At 41.9% G+C, this 20,390-nt stretch overlaps 1 protein-coding gene across 1 annotated transcript in view; it reads right to left on the reverse strand.

Moving 5' to 3' along the window:
• FAM135B (family with sequence similarity 135 member B) overlaps positions 1-20,390 on the reverse strand; it is a 352,204-nt gene that overhangs the window by 247,326 nt on the left and 84,488 nt on the right. Inside the window, exon 2 of the mRNA XM_050940579.1 lies at positions 16,303-16,398. Coding sequence (XP_050796536.1) covers positions 16,303-16,379 — 77 coding nt within the window. The 5' untranslated portion in view covers positions 16,380-16,398. The remainder of the gene's footprint in view (positions 1-16,302; positions 16,399-20,390) is intronic.

The raw sequence follows: 20,390 nt of genomic DNA on the forward strand, positions 1-20,390 counted from the left end.
CTGCGTGCTATGTTCTGGCCTGAAGAGAGGGTGGGAACCACAAGTAGAGGGAGATTTTAAGTGCACAAGGCAGACAGGTGTGGGCAGGGATGTCTTAGCAGCTGGGGCTCACCACTGGAAAGAGTCCTGATCCAACTACATCTCAGAGTGACCAGAATCGCTCCCTCTTGATGGAAAAGCATCCTATGGTGGAACTAGCCAGTCACTAAGGAACGCTGCGGAATTAGTCAATGTCCTAAGGGACAGATTCTACCACCATTACACGCATTTAGTGCTTTACTTTGCAGCAAGCAATGGGATTGCTCACAGAGTAAGGAACCGCTCAGTCTGGAGAACGGTGGTAGAACGTAGCTCTTTATGAATAGGACTCCCAGACTTAAATATAACCATTAAATATAACAGTGCTATTGTAAAGCAGAACCGGGCAAATCCCACATCCACATCCCCAAAGGTATTCACTCCAATTTAAAATTAATCTTCTTCTGCAGTGCTCACCCCCCCCACCCCCCCTTTTGTTTCACTTGCAGCAAGTATCTGCACCACTGAGTTTCAGCCACACAAGTGCCAACGAAATCTAAATTTCAGACTCATAAGAGCAACTATTCACAGACAGCAAAATTTAAAGAGGCTGGTAAATGAGCGAGACAAGGACAGAGAGGACCCAGGTTAGCATCCTGGCGTGAGACTCAGGAGACTGAGGTTAAATTTCCTGCACTACCACAGACATCCCATGTGACCCTGAGCAAGTCACTCAACTACTCTGTGCCTCAGTTTCCTTTCTGTAAAAAGGAGATAATAAAACTGCCCTCCCCCAGATGCTTTGTGGGGATAAATACATTTAATCCATTAGGTTATGAGGCAATCAGATAGCCCAATAACCAGGGCCATATAAGTTCTTAAGATAGGTGTCCCCTCACCATGCATGAATTACTCTGTGTCCACATCTATGGCGCTGATGACAGAGCAGTAAATGGAATACATGATATATTTTAGAAGGCATGGGACACCCAGTGGTGATCCAGGCTCTCGAAACCCTTGCTCAGAGGCAAATAAACAAGTCTGAGGAGTATCTTGGACCAACCCCATTTGACCCTGTAATGGGCCAGGCTCACCCCTGTGGCGCCTCCTGCTGGTGACTTCCAGGAATTAGCTCGATTCAGCTCTGGAGCGCCCTCTGCAGGCTGATGATCCACCTGTCTTCTGGCCCCTGTGTCCCTCCCTGGACCCAGTGCCCTTTTACATGGGGTGCTGCCCCCTGGCAGTAACCCCTTTCTCTCAGGGTCTCCCCTCCCTGGGGAACCCCCACCCTCTATCCCCACCTTGCCTCAGTATATGTCTACTGCCAGTCATTGTCTAGCCCCATGCCCTGGGGCAGACTGCAGTATCAGCCTACTCATCACTGGCAAAGAGAGTTTGGACCCGCTGCCTTGGCCTACCCGTGGGCTGCCCTCTGCAACCCCCAGTACCTATTAGCTCAATGCTAGGCCACAGCCTGGGGCTTTCCAGGCTGGAGCTCCCCTGCTCCTCTGCCTTTCCTCAGCCGTGCTTCACTCAGGTACCTTATGTCTCGCTCCCTGCTGCCAGGCCCATCTCACTCTACAGCTAGAGAGAGACTATTTTGGGCTTCTGGCTCACAGCCTCTTATTGGGGCCAGCTGGGCCTGATTGGAGCATGGCCACAGCTGAGCCTACTTTCCCCAATCAGCCCAGGCTTCTTGCCACAGCCTAAAGGCTGCTTTCTCCAGCCACAGCCCCTTCCCAGGGCTCTTTTCAACCCCTTCAGGGCAAGAGCAGGGGTCCACCCTGCTGTAGGCCCACATCTGACCTCTCGAAAGGACTGGGCATGCACTTGCAAATTGTGTGCGCCAGTGTAATGACAGATGAATTTAATGTAACTCATCTGCCAAATGAATCTGACACTAGCCTGATATAAAAAAAAAGAAAAAACTGATGTCCTAAGACCGTCTTTCCTAGAGGGGAAGAGACTAATAATTTTTTTAAAGAAAACAAATTGCTTTGTCCTGTTTATCTGCTACCTGTCCCTAAATTCGTCCCCACTCTTCCTGAGAGAGAGTCATAGGCTTAGCAGCTTCCTCTAGCTCTCTTCCTACTTATAATTTTCACTCATCCAATCAGGGAACAGAAACAATACTTTGTGACCAATCACAACTACACATCAAGGCCCAAATTTCAAACAGGTAGCATCAAATGCTGACCGTGAACTCTTTGTGTTCAATTCAGAAAGTAAAATAAAAAATGTGAAAAGATTAAAACAATGATGAAGTCTGAGGAAACTCAATCGGATAATGGACATTCCATGAGAGGAAAATTAAGCTGAATCAATCAAGTAAATTATCTAAGGGAAATAACTATAGATAATATATACCTATATGGCCACCATTACCATAGTATTTGAATGCCTCGGTCATTTCATGTATTTATTCTTGCAACAACCCTATGAGATAGGGAAGTATTATTCCAATGTTACTTACCTCAAACATATTGTCAAGTGTTAAATGTGTATAGATGTGGAGTCCAATCTCAAGCAGAACAAAGTTAATTTTTAATTATGTGAGGTTAGCCATGGCATTTCAAAAACCATTCTCCACTTGAATTAATTCCTAATTATGTTCCAAATGTTAAATGCTTCATTATTTTATCCATTACTGAGTCTGATTTATTCTTGACATTCCTTAAATCATTTACCCATGCTTCCTTATACACCCACTAACTACCCTTCCTCCCATAATTTTCTCTCACACTCTCTCTCTCTCTCTCACACACACACACACTTTCCTCCTGTGATGGGGTGCTCCTCCCACATCAGCACTGAAGGGGTTAAGGTGGCAGGAGAGGCCAATTATCCTTAGGCTGCACCAGCTGGGAAGCTAAGCAGCAATGATAGCAACTAAAAATGGAGCTCACCTGGGGAGGAACAGGTAGGACTTCTATCAGTATATCTACACAGCAAAGAAAAACCCAGGTCTTGCCCATGCCAGCTGACTTGGGCTCATAGGGCTTGGGTTGCGAGGCTGTTTCATTACTGTGTAGATGTCTGGGCTGGAGCCTGGAGTCTCAGACCCTGCAAGGTGGGAGAGTATCAGGGCTCAGGGTCCAGCCATCTACACAGCAATGAAACAGCCCCATAGCCCAAGTCCCACGAACCTGACTCAGCTGGCATGGCCAGCTGCAGGTACTTCTTTGCTGGAGTTGAGGAGAGAAGAGGGGCGCAGTGAGGAAACTTGCAGTGACACCCCCGATACGAGCGAGGAGAGTAAGAGCCTGTTATAGGAGTATAGAAAGCAGTCCAGGAGAATAGACCTGAATGCTGCTTCAAGTGGCCCTGAATTGGAACCCAGGGTAGGAGTATGGGCCTAGGTTCCCCTACAAGCCAGTGTGGGAATGGTGCAGTCAGCACAGTGGATATGGAGACTGCCCGAAATGGTGTGGAGACAGACTCTGGTGAGACCCCTAGAAAGGGAAGACAATTGTGACTTGGCTAGAGGACTAAGACGTGAAGGAGAGGCGCTGCAGCTCCCGACCAGTCCAAAGAGGGGCCGCAGAGTGAGTGACCGCCAGATGAGGAACTAATTCCCTAGAAGAGCCACAAGGAGGCGCTGCTGAACAGTGAGTGGTAGACCTCCTTACACCTGCCCAGCTGTTAAGTGTTTTCTATCAAAATATTTCCCTCCACTGCTTTATGCTGTTTATTTTACCAACAGGAAACGTATGCCCCGAGAATATCTCATCCACAGAGTCAGTGTTCAAACTAGTCAACAACAAAAATAAAATTCCTGACATCCTCAGCATTTGTTATTAACTAGCTGAAAACATCACCCTGAGTAGTTACATTTTCTGCTCCATTATAAACTAACTTCTCATTTGTTACAGGACATCTCTATACAGAGTTATCATGCATAGCCAAATGAGTGCAGAAGATTATCAAGAACAGTTCATTTTTTACCCTGTGTTTTGTTTGTAATACCTTTTCTTGGCAGATGTTATCCCTGCAGATGAATGGATGTTCTCAAATAACAAAATGGACATGGATTGATGGACAAATTGATCTGCATTTGTTAATCTACTGCCAAAGCAGCAAGCACTCTAAGTAATTAAAGTGCTAAAAAAAGTCTCTGATCTAGACATACTGTACGTTCAAACTCCACAATACAAGGATAAAGGCCAATTTTTCCACTTGTGCCCGGTGACTGTCTGCAATGTATGTACCAAATAATTTTAACACCATTGTATCCTTCTCAAAGTGGACTTTATTGTTACACAAGACTACAATATTAGCCTCGAATAAATGTAAAGGCCTACATTTTCAAAAGGGATTCATGTTTTTGGCTGTCCAACTTGGGACCCCTTAAAGGGACCTGATTTTCAGAAAGTGCTGAGTATCCACCCTATGAAAATCAGGCCCATTTAACAGTGTCTCAAGTTGGATACCATACCGCTGTGACTCAGTGGGTCCCAGCTGAGTGTGCCAAATTCAGGACAGATTACTGAGAAACAGGGTAGACTCACCCCAAACTGGTGGTTATTCTATCATTAGATTATACTAAGCCAGAAACAAAAGTGAACTTCTGTATCTCCAGAATAGTTAACAAGATGTCAAAATGCAGTCTCTTTAGGCATTCCAGCCCTTGGCTCATCACCTGAACACTAGACTTCATGATGAGTGGTTACTGAAAACCAATGTTATCAGCTGTAGAGTCCTTCTAATTCCAACAGATCAGCCACTTAGCCAGGTCAATACATAACTCGGATTTTACCCAATAATCACGCTGATGCAAATCCTTCAGTAACTAAAACTAAAGGTTTAATAATATGTTTTTTAAAAAAGGAGTTATAAATGGTAAATGAATTGTATACATACATGTGATTGCAAAGGCCTTGTATCAGGTTTGTAGCAAAGATAGAATAAAAGAATAAACTACTAGCTTGCAAAGGTCTCTCTAGAATCACCCAAACAGATTGGGAATCATCAGGACTCCTTGTGTAGAGTGCCCATGTTAGTAATTCAGTCCAGGGGAATGAAGACAAAAGGGAGATGTTTCAGGGGTCTTTTATATCCTCTGCCATGTGCATGGAATTTCACTGTCCCAAACAAAGACCACAGCCCCTGTTTGTGGAAAGTTACTGGCCCAAGTTGGAGTCCAGGGTCACATAAGCATATCACGTGTCCTTACCTGTTGATCAGAATCAAATCTAAAAATATCTTTCCACTTACTTACTTCCTCCACTTTCTGAAACAAAATGTTGTCAACAATACATTCCAAGAACTTACTAGAAAGTTTGAGTTTTGCTGTTACTTTTCCAACAGATGTCTGGGTACTTAAAGCCCCCCATTGCTACCAGGTCTTGTAGTTTTCATATTTCTGTTTTTTTGTTCTACAAATGTCTCCTCCACCACCTCTACCTGATTTGGTGGTACACAGTAGACCACTACTGTGACATCGCCCCTATTTTTTACCTTTTATCTTTACCTAGGGACTTTCAACTGTTCTGCCTCTCACCTCCTTCTGGACCTCAGAACAAGTATATACTATTCTTACTGAATGAAAGTTAAGAACTGTCAGATGAAAATGTTTGGACACATTCTGAAAAAAGAAAACCCTGATATCTTTGGGGTTTAGCCAAACTTTCAGTGTTTACCAGGCATGAATTCAAAAGCCAGCTCACAGTCCCAGCCTATAACACTAGCAATTCATCATTACAAGATGTTCTTCAAAGCACTTGACATTTAACTGGAAGGAGTTTTACCTGTTTTTTTATTAATACAATTTATAAAATAAAAGCTTGCTAAATAATATCACAGGAAGAGGGTCTCAAGTTAAATTTCTTATACTCAGGAAAATGAGAGAGGCTTTGATCACTGTTAAGAAAGTTGATAAAATTTTCAGTTCAAGAAAGCATAACTGATCTACCGAGGATCTGCACCTTTGGGGAGAATTTCATTTTAAATGAGTAGGGAGAATCTATGCAATAAATAGGTGCTTCTAGGTGACCAGAATATCTGTGTCCTTATTTAGGAGCCAACATATGCTCACTCATAGGTTCCTATCTTTGGAGCCCCAAGTCTGAAAAATTGGCCCACAATTATTGGTGTTTTAGGAATACTATTGAGAGTTATAAAAATCATTAGAAGTGTGAGATGCTTTTTCTTAAAACTAGAAATATTTTAACACATCATTACATAAACATTTGATTTTCAGGATGTGTGTAAGAAGATGCACAGTAACTATCCTGAGCAAGGTCAACACTGCACTTGGTGCAGGAACCAGGGTGGTGAAGGAAAAGGAGGTGCTAAGCCCCAAACCACCCCTACAGTCTGCTCTATGCGATGCTAGCCGGAGCAGTTGCCTAAGGACCATTGCATTGGCTGTGGACTGCCAGAACAGAGTGTATAGATGATGACTCCATTCCCTCCATCCAGGAAAGACCAATGTGCCAGGGGGTTGAGTGAGTGGGGCAGAGAAGGCTATACAGCTTTACACCTCCCCCAGCCCCGCACCCTCCCCCATCAGAGACTCTTTCGCTGCCTCAGAAGGAATGCTCTCTACCCTATTTGTGCCCTCTGAACGGTGCAAAGGGGCCCAGGATCTGGCCAGCTGTTTTTCCTAACAGCTCAGCCTATATTTAAATGCTCCATTTGTTGCTGGTGATTGTGCAGCTCTCTCCCCTGAGATATGTGCAGCATGTAACAACGTAACAACACATTCTGAACACAGATAACTTCACATGCCTCAATTAGTTAGCATTTGTGAAGTGCTTCGGAAAGGAAAAGTGCCAAATAACTGCTAAGCAGCAGTATTATCCTCACATGCCAACTCCAGGAATAGCCTCAAATTCCACCACAATTGCTTGCGCGGCGCACAGGTTCTCTCCGAAGCACTTCAGAATTATTTCATTACCAGTACTGCTCGTTTAGTTACAGTCGTCGGCGCCGTTTCTCTTCTCGTTTAGATAAATGCACTGACTGCTTGTGTTGGTGGTGGGTTTCCAGCTTGTTCCAGTTAAGCTTAATGTTTAAAAATGTTTCACTTCACTTTAAGTACAACACGTTGCAGCACATAAACAGGGATCATTTTATGACCCTGCCGGCTTCGCAACATCTCCCGTCCCCCACACACACCGTGATCCCCAAATGGAGCCACGTACATTCTTGTAATTCTACAAAGTAAGAGCTAGAGCTAATGTTAAAAGTGTAATTCTGTAAAAATGTAAATCATATTAGGTGAGCCTGAAGCTTCTTTCAGACTCAATTCAGTCAGGATGCCATTAAAGCAGCAGTGTAAATGTCACTTGGATTGTGAGGGTTTTTTTTTTTTTTTTCCTTATAGGAGCATCTTGTTGCTCAGAGAGCAGAGTTTGGTCTTTGGTAAACCAATTGCAATGTTAAGCCAACTTTCTTAGGACAGCATGTGCACATCAGCAAAAGCTTTCAGAAAGCGTGGCTACTTTCAGCTGTCCAAGAATGGTTTACCAATGAGAGAGTTTGTTTAATAAAACAGAAAAAACTCATTATACTTTACAACTTAAATGTAAGGATCTCAAACCACTTAACAGACAATCAATGAGACCTCAATAGCCAGCAGTACGACTAAACTCAAGCTTTCAAAATCACAAGTCAGCCCCTACAAAATCGCAAGATTGGCTTAAAAATGTGATTTTAAAAAGTAATAAATCTGGGGTCCTTTTTTTCCCCTGCCTTCTTGGCTCACCATTGCAAGGTTCTCTTTTCAACCACGACTGCTAAAAAACTTGCTTTAAAAAGAAATGAAAGCTAAGATTTACACATAATCATCTGATGCTTTTTTCCCCCTGCCTTCTTGGCTCACAGTTGCAAGGTTCTCTTTTCAACCATGACTGCTAAAAAACTTGCTTTAAAAAAAAATGAAAGCTAAGATTTACACATAATCATCTGATGCTAGGAGCTGGGGCTTTTTTTACTACGCAAAACCTGCATTAAAATCACAAGAGTTGGCTTGTGTTGAGCTCCACTACAGATGCCTCATTCTTTAACTTAGGTACCCAAATTTGAAAACATTTATTTAGGGTCCTGCCTGAGCTTTTGAGATGCTGAACGCACATACTCAAATCACAAGGGGCCTAATTCAAAGTCCTCTGAAGTCAATGGGTTTTGAATGAGGTCCTAGTGGTCTGATTGCCAAAAGGAGCGAAACACATGTAGTTTCCATTGGCCTAGTGAGTGCTCAGCAGCTTTGAAAAATCAGGCTACAGGAGCACTGGAAAGCTACTAGCACTCTCTCCAATATTAGTTTATTCAACTAGCATCATCACCCACAGGTAAGTTTGGTGAGCTCACTAATGCATCCAACTCCCTTTACTTTTAAGGTTTTAAATACCATGAATTTTATAAGGCACTCTAGTGGCTAACTTTTTATTAAAGATCAATAGAATTGTTAACTGCTGCTTTTTTATTCTATTCTGTATGAGTTCTTATACCATGTTCCTCACCATAGCATCTGAGCGCCTTCCAGTAGTGCATTAAGCAACATAACTAACATCGGTCACATGTTTGTTCTGTCACACACACACACGTTTAGATTACAGAAGGCAGGTAGGTCAAGAAGCCCTGGCACTCAGAGTGGAAGGTGGTGAGGTTTATGATGTAGCGGTGAGAGAGTTCATTCCACAGTCTTGAACCAGTACCTGACAAGGTTCTGTCTCCTGCACAAAACAAGATTTACTCTTATGGTAGAAAGTTGACGTTGTCAGCTGTGGTCTTCATCCCAGAGCTTTTGCTGCTGTTTTTTTTTTTAAAGATAACCTGGGTCCAAGCCATTAGAGCACTTTTGAAATAAGGACGAAGACTTTGAACCTGATTCAATATTCTAGGGGCAGCCAGTGTATGGAATGGAAAATGGGTCTGATGTGGCTCAGAAGATGCGCCATGGTGTTCTGTACCAGCTGGAGTTTTTTAAGGGCTGAAAACTTTCTGCTCAAGTCAGTTACATTGCTGTAGTCCAGCCAAGAGATGACAAAGGAATGAATAACTGAGGCCAGGTCATCACTTGCCAGGAAGGGATGTGACATTTGTGTTCTGTGCAATGTGTTTCTATTAGTGACAGGGGTGGTGAAGAAATGCACCTTGCATTAAGAACATAAAGTTATATGGTGTGTCCTTGCCCTGGTCCTCTAAGGGCAATATTTTCCATATCCTGGCCTCATACCATTGAGACCTCTGAAAATAACATTTGAGAACATAAGAACGGCCGTATTCGGTCAGACCAAAGGTCCATCTAGCCCACTATCCTGTCTACCAACAGTGGCCAATGCCAGGTGCCCCAGAGGGAGTGAATCTAACAGGTAATGATCAAGTGATCTCTCTCCTGCCATCCATCTCCACCCTCTGACAAACAGAGGCTAGGGACACCATTCCTTACCCATCCTGGCTATCAGCCATTAATGGACTTAACCTCCATGAATTTATCCAGTACTCTTTTAAACGCTGTTATAGTCCTAGACTTCACAACCTCCTCAGGTAAGGAGTTCCACAAGTTGACTGTGTGCTATGTGAAGAAGAACTTCCTTTTATTTGTTTTAAATCTGCCGCCCATTAATTTCATTTGGTGGCCCCTAGTTCTTGTATTATGGGAATAAGTAAATAATTTTTCCTTATCTACTTTCTCCATATCACTCATGAAAAGTCTTTGCCTCTTTAATCTCTCCCTCATATGGGACTCTCTCCAAACCCGTAATCATTTTAGTTGCCCTTCTCTGAACCTTCTCTAATGTCAGTATATCTTTTTTTGAGATGAGGAGACCATATCTGTACACAGTTTTCAAGATGTGGGCGAACCATCGATGTATATAAGGGCAATAATATATTTAATGATTCCTAACATCTTGTTTGCTTTTTTGACTGCCTCTGCACGCTGCGTGGACGTCTTCTGAGGACTATCCATGATAACTCCAAGATCTTTTTCCTGATTCGTTGTAGCTAAATTAGCCCCCATCATATTATATGTATAGTTGGGGTTATTTCTTCCAATGTGCATTACTTTACATTTATCCACATTAAATTTCATTTGCCATTTTGTTGCCCAATCACTTAGTTTTGTGAGATCTTTCTGAAGTTCTTCACAGTTAGTCTTGGTCTTAACCATCTTGAGCAGTTTAGTATCATCTGCAAACTTTGCCACCTCTCTGTTTACCCCTTTCTCCAGATCATTTATGAATAAATTGAATAGGATTGGTCCTAGGGCTGACCCTTGAGGAACACCACTAGTTACTCTTCTCCATTCTGAGAATTTGTCATTTATTCCTACTGTTTGTTCCCTGTCTTTTAACCAGTTCTCAATCCATGAAAGGACATTCCATTCTATCCCATGACAACTTAATTTACGTAAGAGCCTTTGGTGAGGGACTTTGTCAAAGGCTTTCTGGAAATCTAAGTATACTATGTCCACTGGATCCCCCTTGTCCACATGTTTGTTGACTCCTTCAAAGAACTCTAATAGATTGGTAAGACACGATTTCCCTTTACAGAAACCATGTTGACGTCTGCCCAACAATTTATGTTCTTCTATGTGTCCGACAATTTTTTTCTTTACTATTGTTTCAACTAATTTGCCCAGTACGGACGTTAGACCTTGAACTTGTAGGAAGCTAGTGTGACAAGCAGAGGATGGGTCCAACGTGCTCAGGGTAGCCTATGTTGCTAAGGAGATATGCTGCTGGATTCTGTCCTAAGAGCTGATGGCTTCAATGGCCAAATAGATCACACCACTGCAGTCCAGCTGGTAGGTAACACACATGCATTCTTGAGGCTAAATCATCTGCCAAGATGGGATACAGTCTCCTAGCGAGTCACAGATGAATGAGTTGCCTGTGGCTGATACTTGTCACTGTCACAGATAGTATGCTGAATGGTATGGCCCACTGGTCAGACGCGGCATGGCAGTCATATTAATTATGTAAGGAGCCAGACTACATCTTTGTGTTGGGTCCTGACAACACCCCAAAAGAAAAAAAATGCTTCATCATAATGCTTCTCTTTGTTTCTCAGACATTGGCCTTCAGTTCTAGAAATCAAGGGACTAATTGTGAATTAATTCAATCATTTGCCCTGACCATTCCTTTCACGTTCACTGTGTTTTAAAAATACATCAGTGTCAGAATTCCAGTATTATCAAGGCACCTGCTCACCTTTCCTGTGACCTTTGTTTCCCCCTCAGTCACTCAGGAAGTTACTTATACTGTGGATATGCCAGTATCAGGTTTGTTTTAAGTATGGAAATCCATCAAATAGGTCTTAAAACAGTTCAAGAATAAAGGTGCAGAAGGATTGCTTCTGACAGAACTAGACAAAATCAATTAATTGATCTCTAGCAGACAGGGATAATTTTATTTCCTAGTCTATTAAAGAAGATCAGAATTGGCTAGCTAATTTTACTAGAGAAATATCTGTCACCAGTCATTAAGCAGCACATGATGGAGAGAATTCGGATGGAGAAACTAAAAACTGCTTTTCCGTCTAGCAATTGCATTACTTATTACTCAGCCTTTAGAACTCCAGGATCAAACATCAGCATGAGTCTTTTGTTTAAAAAAAAAAAGTGTTTTTTTTCTCTCCACAATAGTATTTTCTACAAATCAACAATTGACCATTCATGTCTATAAATACTGACACTTATGTTTGTGCCTTTGAGTACGAAAACATTAATATTAATTGCAAATATCTCACCAAGAAAAAACTTGAAGCATGTAACCTATTGATAACTGGTCCCCAGTACACAAGCCTGGACCACACAAAGAATCCTGATTATTTTCTGTTTAGACATTCTTGATCATCCAGGCCACTTACTGTAGTTTTGAATGTTAAATATGTATTTAGGGAACAGACAATTTTGACTACTCCATGGAATTTGATTAACAACAGATGCATTTGGGCTTTTATAAAGAAGGGCCTACCAGAACCTTCTTGTTTTGTCCTTTGGAAAATATTTTTATTTATTTAAGCTGTTGTTTCTAAAGCACTCATTGCTGGCCTAACTCTGCTCACATTGAAGTCAACGACATTCAGAGGAGAGTTAGGCCAACACTCAGCCCTTTAGAAAATCATAAGAACAAAAGAACGGCCCATACTGGGTCAGACAAATGGTTCGTCTAGCCCAGTATCCTGTCTTCTAACAGTGACCAGTGCCAGATGCTTCAGCAGGAATGAACAGAACATAGCAATTATGGAGAGACCCATCTCCTGTTGTCCAGTCTGAGCTTCTGGACATCGATAATTTAGGGATGCCCAGAGCATGGGGTTGTATCCCGAACATCTTGGCTAATACCCATTGATGGGCCTAACCTCCATTAATTTATCTGATTCTTTTCTGATCCCGCTCATACTTTTGGCCTTCACAGGATCCCTTGGCAACAAGTTACAGAGGTTGATTATGTCTTGTGTGAAGAAGTACTTATTTATGTTTGCTTTAAACCTGCTGCCTATTAATATCATTGGGTGATCACCAGTTCTTGCCTTATGTGAAGGAGTAAACAATACTTCCTTATTCACTTTCTCCACACCACTCATGGTGTAATAGACCTCTACCATATCCTCGCTTAGTCATCTCTTTTTAAGATGAAAAGTCCCAGTCTTCTTAATCTCTCCGCACATAGAAGTTGTTCCATATCTCTAATCATTTTTCTTACTCTTCTCTGTAATGTTTCTAATTCTAATATATCTTCTTTGAGATGTGGTGACCACAGCTGCACTCAGTATTTAAAGTGTGGGCGTACCATAGATTTATTTAGTGACATTACATTCTCTCTCTTATTCCCTACCCCTTGCCTGATTGCTCCTAACATTCTGTTAGCTTTTTTCACTGCCACTGCATATTGTGCAGATGTTTTCAGAAAGCTATCCACAATGACTCCAAGATCTCTTTTCTGAATGGTAACAGCTAATTTAGACTCTATTATTTTGTATTCATAGTTGGGATTGTGTTTTTCAGTGTGCATTAGTTTGCACTTACCAATATTGACTTTCATCTGCCATTTTGTTGCCCAGTTTTCCAGTTTAGTGAGATCCCTTTGTAACTCTTTGCAATCAGCTTTGGACTTAACTAGCTTGAGCAATTTTGTTTTGGCTGCAAACTTTGCCATGTCCCTCTTCACCATCTTGTCCAGATTATTTATGAACACAGCAGAACCTCAGAGTTATGAATGCCTCAGGAATGGAGGTTGTTCATAACTCTGAAATGTTCGGAACTGTGCACAAAACATTATGGTTGTTCTTTCAAAGTTTACAACTGAACATTGACTTGGTGTCCATCTATTTATCTGATAATTCTGTTCTTTGCTATAGTTTCAACCAATTTACCTGGTATTGAAGTTAGGATTACTGGCCTGTAATTGCCAGGATTGCCTCTGGATCCTTTTTAAAAAACAAATAGGCATAACATTATCTATCCTCCAGTAGAGAGGCTGATTTAAGTGATAGGTTACATATCACAGTTAGTAGTTCTTCAATTTCATATTTGAGTTCCTTCAGAAGTTGTTCCCAGACCACCTCTACTGACATCTGGAACAGCACCTCAGATACTTCACCAAAAGAATGGCTGTGGGAATCTCCCTCACATCTTCTGCAGTGACAACTTATGCAAAGAATTCATTTAGCTTCTCTGCAGAAGCTGTGTGTTCCTTGAGTAATTCTTTAGCACCTCGATCTTCCAGTGGCCTCCTGGATTCTTTGGCTGGCTTCCTGCTATTAATGTACTTAATTTTTTTGCTAGCTTTTCTGTCTTCTGATAGTTGTTCTTGAAGTTCTTTTTTGGCTTGCCTAATTAAACTTTTATACTTGACTTGCCAGAGTTTATGCTCCTTTCGATTTTCCTCACGAAGATTTGAGTTTCAGTTTTCAAATGATGTATTTTTGCCTCTAACTGCCTCTTTTACTCAGTGGTTTAGCTACGGTAGCATTTTTATTTTATTTTTTTGTTCCTCTGTTTTTTTCCTTCAGGGTATAAATTTAGTCTGAGCCTCTACTATGGTGTTTTTAAATAGTTTCCATGTAGCTTGCATGCATTTCTCTCTTGTGCCTGTTCTTCTTAAATTTCCATTTAACTAGCTTCTTCATTTTGTGTGGTCCCCTTTTTGAAGATAAATGCTACTGTGGTAGGTTTCTTTGGTGTTTTCCCCACTACAACTATGTTAAATTTAATTACATTTTGGTCTCTATTACCTGATCATTCAGCTCTATTCACTTCCGGACCAGATCTTGTGCTCCACTTAGGACTAAATAAAGAATTACCTCTCCCCTTGGGAGTTCCAGGACTAGCTTCTCTACAAAGCAGTCATTAATGGTGTCTAGAAATTTTATCTCTGCATCATAGCCTGAGGGGATATGTACCGAGCCAATAGAGAGATAGTTGAAATCCCTCATTCTTAGGTTTTCCATCTTTGTAGCCTCTCTGAACTTTGAACATTTTACAATCACTGTCATTATACTAGGCAGGCAGTCGGTAGCATATTCCTACTGTAGTATTCAAGCATGGAATGTCTATCCATAGGTACATTCTATCTATGGTACATTTTGGTTTATTTAAGATTTTTCCTATATTTGACTGTATGCTTTCTTTCCCACAGTGCTACTCCTCCACTAGCACAACCTACTCTGTCATTCCTTGATATTTTGTACCCCAGAATTACCATGTCCTATTGATTATCATCATTCCACCAGGTTTCTGTGATGCCTATTATATCATCATCATCAAATACCAGGCATTCAAGATCACCTATCTTAGTACTTAGATTGCAGAGAGAGCTAAAATGTACAGAACACAGTAAACTCCTTGCAGATTAAACCATTTTGTGATTAAGTTGAATCAAGTCCCTTGATTAAAAGGCATGTTTGTTCTCTTTCTAATAGTTAGATTTGGTATAATCAAGGCTGTTTTCGAGAATAAGGGCTCTAAACATTGTTCTCTGGGCAATGAATAGAATGAAGAGATGGAGCTGCTTTAAGTTCAGTGGAGCTATGCTGATACTCAACTGGTGCCTATCTGGTCCTCATTTCTCAAGAGTGCATAACTTGGCAGAAAAAAAGTGTATTATTGGTTCAAATCTAAAATAAGTATCTATTCAAGAGTGATTTGTGTTTTAGTTTTAATCAGCACCTACTGCTATAGATCCTATGGCCTTCATGCTACCTTGACCATTTCAAGGGCTTCATAGAAAAAATTTTCATGGGTTCACTGAATATTTCATCATAGTAAGAAAATTTATATTCCATTTTCCGGAGCAGGCAGCTCTGATTAGCTAAACTATCCCACAGCTGGAGCAGTTTCACAGTTCAGGTAACACTGTCAGTTACCGGCATATCCAAGTCATCTGCCATTCACTGACATGGGAGGTAGGATGGGGGTTGCAGCTAGGTAGAGGGCATTTCTGAGTCATCATATAAAAACTCACTGACAAAAATAAATATCCCAGCAGACCCGCAATAGAATAGTCAATTAGCAACAAAGTGCACACCCACAGGGCTGTCTGAACCTATCCAGTTCCACTGGCAACCTTGAGCAGATCTTCAGTATAGGTCCCTGGCCCTAATGAAAGAAATCACAAAATACACCTGTGATCTATTCACAGTCACTAGAAGCCCAGTCACCATGCAATCTTTAGAAGAGGCTACCACCATTTAGTAGTCACATATTTGCCATACTTCTACCACCAGGCAAGGTCCAGGGGAAAAGTTAAATAAGTTTACTGGAAGTTGCCCTTCTTCTGAAGCATTGATTTTAAAACCACACTGGGCTTATCATACATGGAGGTTAATAGAACCAAAGATTCTAAATATTAGATACAGGATGTAACAAATGCTCAGTGTTCCAATTCTAAATGTGAATTAGTAGAATTCCATTAAACTCCATTATAGGAAAATAGAGCAATTACATTTATGACCCCAGTGTGAGCATTATTTAACATGACACAGGAAGGAAAAGTCATGGAGCACAACTGTCATTCATGTTGGAAGATCAGAGCTAACCCAGGAGAGGTAAAGCGGTCACTGGGCCTAAACTTAAGCAGCTGGTTAAATCCATTTGATCTAGTTTTATAAACACATTGTTTTAATAATTCAGGCAGTCAGATTTTACAGATAAGTGGAAATAACATGCTTCCAGTTTCCTTGACTGTGAGGAAAGACTAATGATCCCCCCACACACCAGATTACATGAAGTATAACTGCATTAGCAGGAAGCAACATATTTCAGAGTCTAGGTCCTTTCCATAAATGAGCATTATACAAGCAGCTAAAAACTAAAGGAAGCTCCAAACTCACCCTCTCTGGAAGAGATCCACATTGTGGAATTTGTGTAGTTCCACAGAAAACTCGACCGTTCCCTGTACCTCAGACATGATCTTTTCAGGTCATCACCTAAATGACACAAACAGGTATTTTAAACATGCCGAACAGTTTGCTTAATAACAAATTCACTTAAGTTCCTACATCTTGCTTCAGCACTTTGGGCTTCATCCATGACCCAGTGAACTCAATGGGAGTCTTTATACTGACTTCAATGGACTCTGTTCAGGCTTTTTATTGATAAGAGCCCTATCCAAGTCATGATTGTGAGTCATAAAAGACAAAGACAGCCTGAGGGTGCAGCAATAATGCTACATTAGGCTATATCATAATCATTGAAAGGTACATAGTATCCTTCAGCCTAGAACCTCCGAGTGCTTTCCAAGCTCTCTCGGTATTCCTCGGGGGAAAGAGAGATGTTGTTATACTCATTTTAGAGAATGGAAAATTCAGTCTCCAGCCAAACACCACAGCAGTACAGAGTTCTCTTGCTCCCATTCCCTGTGCCCTCTCCCACCAAGGCACTTATCAAAGACAAGGAAGGGAGGTTTCACATGGAACAGAACTAACTCCAGAAAAAATGAATAGCAGGGATTGCCATGTAAGCTCTTTGGGACAGGAAAATTAGTCTGTATCACAGATGTCACAGACAAGATTGTGACAGGACCCCCAGGGTGCAGCCTGGGATTGTGCCCCTTTAACTCTCTCCAGGCGAGGCTGTCTCTCACAATGCCTTGCTAGTGACCAGCGGCAAACCCCTCCAGGTGCTGTGATCACTCAACACAACAGCCTGTGGAGCCCCACACCCAGCTAGATTGCATAAATGTTCCCACAGTCACCCATGAATCACCCAGAGAAAGGCACTAGAACCATATCCCCCCAGCTTCCAGCACTGTACCTCAGGAATATTCTGTCTTGCACTGCTCAACATGAGCAGTGCGGATTTATTAATTGGTTCACCACTTCATCAATGGAAAGTGGGCCTACACCAGCCTTTGCAAACCTGACCAGATTACCAAACACTTCAGGCAAACTCACTGGTAAAGAAAAACAGTTAAACAAATGTATTGACTACCAAAGATAAAATTTAAGTGATATTAAGTGTTAGGCAAAAAGTCAGAGTTAGTTACCAAAAGAAAAGAAAATATAAGCATGTAGTCTAAACTCTCAACCCTATTAGACTGGGCAACATCTAGATTAAGCTGATTTTCTCACCCCACTGGATACTGCAGGCCTTAATACACAGGTTTGTTCCTTAAACCTGGGCCAGTCTCCTTTGTTGAAGTCTTGTCTTCTTCTCAGTGTCTTAGTTGCTTGCAGCGTAGGTGGGGACAGGAGAAGGGCCCAGTATGTGTCCTCTCTGTCTGTTTTATACCTTCAGTCCATGTGCTTGGAAACACAAGTCCAGGCATGTCTGGGGGCATTGCTGAGTCTCCAGGTAAGGCTGAGCAATTCCCTGGTGTGGCCTCATGCAGGTGAGTCATTGCACTGTAGCTCCCTTGCTGGACAATGGCTGTTGATGGGCTGATTGATTGCCTGAGTGTTGATTACTTTCCTTGCTGTTGCTTCTGGGGGGCTAATATCTGGCTGATTCCCCAACTTACAGCATGCTATAACGACCACCATACAACACAATTCTCATAACTTCATATGCATTAATGATACACATATATGGATAGAAAAATGACTTTCAGCAGATCATACCCTTTCCCCTGATACCTTACAAGGCATGGGTTATATGTAAGATCACAATTCTATGAAAATGAGGATGATGGGGGTTCCAGGACACTTCCCCCAGGTATAGAATGTCACAAATATGGCCCCCAGATTTGTTTACTTTACACATACACAGTGGTCTCAGGTAGAGGAGCAGAGTGTAAGTGCAGAGAAGGATGTCTCATGAGCATCAGTCTGAGCGTAGATAGCTGTCTACTGTACACAACGGGGGAGGTGGGAAAGCGTGCCTGACGTTCTGGTGCCACAGAGTAGTAGCGCGTGCATTGGCAGGCTTTCCATTTAGCATCCAAAGGGACCAGGGCTGCTGGAACAATTTATATAGTGAGGAGTGCCTAGAGCCATTGATCCAAACTGTAAACCCTTCATATGATGGAAACCACTTCAAGCCAGGGGGAGCAGCAGCACCCTCAGTTTCAGCACCTAAAAGAGGGGCTCTAGTTTGGAATTCTGCCCAGCTTCTGCAATAGGGGAGACTCTCTTCAGACTATTATGTTCATTTGTATCATGCACAAAGGTACGCTAAATGCCTCCCACCCACTCCAATACATCAATGCAAGGCCGAGAAAGATTCTGATGTTGTATATTTTCAAATCAGGAGACAGTATTACACTGTAGCTATCTGATAAGTTTGGTTGCCCACTCCTGGCTGTATGTTTTCCAGGTGACTGGCTTTTTATTTCACTGATGATTTAAACACTATTTTTTTCTTAACCTCTGCCCCTCTCAAGCAATCTCATTTTTCAAAAGGCGCTTTGCTGAGCTTTATTTCCTCCACTGGAAAAATATGCATTGCAGACAGTGATTCCAGACTGACAAGAGCTACAACTATGCAATTTATATTATATATAAATAAAATAATTGCCAAACATTCCATTTTTTTTAATACATACCCCCAAGGTAAGGAAATGAATGTATCAGTCAAGTCAGTGTTATGTCATAATGATTTCCAGTAAAATTCAGGAGCAGTGAAGCTAAACTCAGTGTGATGCTCTGGCAGAGTTAATGCAATTTGTACCTTACCTAGCTTTCTAAAACTGTAACAAGAATGGCCCACCCTCATTTCATTCTTGATAAAGCCCTCGATAGGATGGACATAAAAGTTACGTTTGTCAAAGATACTTCAATGGAGGGCACCAACAGCACAAACAATAGACCCAGAGAAGAGCTGAAGTCACATAGCTTCAAGAAAAAGAATAAATGTTCAAAAGTGACCAATGATTTTGGGTGCTGCACCTAACTTATCCTTAAAGGGACCCAATTTTCAAAACATGGTCCTTTGAAAATAAGGTGCTTAAAGTTGAGCACTCAAAAAATAGAGGCATCCATACTCACTAATCACTCAGGACAATTTAAGCTAAAATGTATCACAGGGTAGTTAGTTAAATGAGCATTACCTAAAAGTAAAGTAGCTACCTGGCCGATTGTGCTGTTACCGAGGGCCAACGTATAACATCAGTATTTGCAGTATTGTAGAGAATATTGCCAATATTGAAGATATGGTACATACTTGTCTAAGACGACTGGCGAGTGTTTAGGGAATGCCCCTGGGCACCTCTCTGTTGGATAGCACTTTGAATGCTTTTAAACGAAGCACTACATGCCACACTAACATTTCGGAACAAGAATAAAGTAGGCGCAAGGCAACCCAGCTGGTGAAGTGACATGGGGGACAGGCCTGCCAATGGCAGCCCTCCCTCATTAGCGAGGCTGCCATTGATCAGTCCAAGCACCTCTGAGTTTGGATTGGCTGGTGGAGTATTGCCCATAAAGAGAGCACTGGATAGAAGTAGGCCTCTCTATGCTACTCCACAAGAGGCTGTGAGTATCCCACACTGGCTCCCTGAGGGTAGGTCTGCACTGCAGAGTTAACTATATTCAAGTTACTCCTTTCCAGTTAGCCTTGCTTTAGTGAGAGAGGCCACACTGTAAAATAATACTACAACTGCTGTATGCACACTGGCATTGCATTCACTTGTGTGTGGTGCTAAGACTTCTGGGGCCACATCCTCTGTTTCTCTGTACTGCAGTAAATTGAGACGCTCTGTGAATTCATTCCTACTGAACTGCAGGAGAACTTCTGTCCTTCCTGGGCACACAGGGGAATTGTGGGAAGGCCCAGGAGCACTCAGGTGGGAGCTAGTCTGCACTCAGACATTGTATTCACTTGAGTTTCAGCCTATACAACTCCCCAGCCCTTGGGCCTGCAAACTCAAGTTAAAAGCACCATGACACCTGAGTTAAGGGTTTGCGTGTGTAGACAAGACTCAAGTTTGGGGCATCACTCAAATTATTAGTTGAATTCACTCTTCACTGAAGACATAGCTTTA

The sequence above is a fragment of the Gopherus flavomarginatus genome, chromosome 2 (assembly GCF_025201925.1).
Source record: "Gopherus flavomarginatus isolate rGopFla2 chromosome 2, rGopFla2.mat.asm, whole genome shotgun sequence".
In the NCBI taxonomy this organism is placed as follows: Eukaryota; Metazoa; Chordata; order Testudines; family Testudinidae; genus Gopherus; species Gopherus flavomarginatus.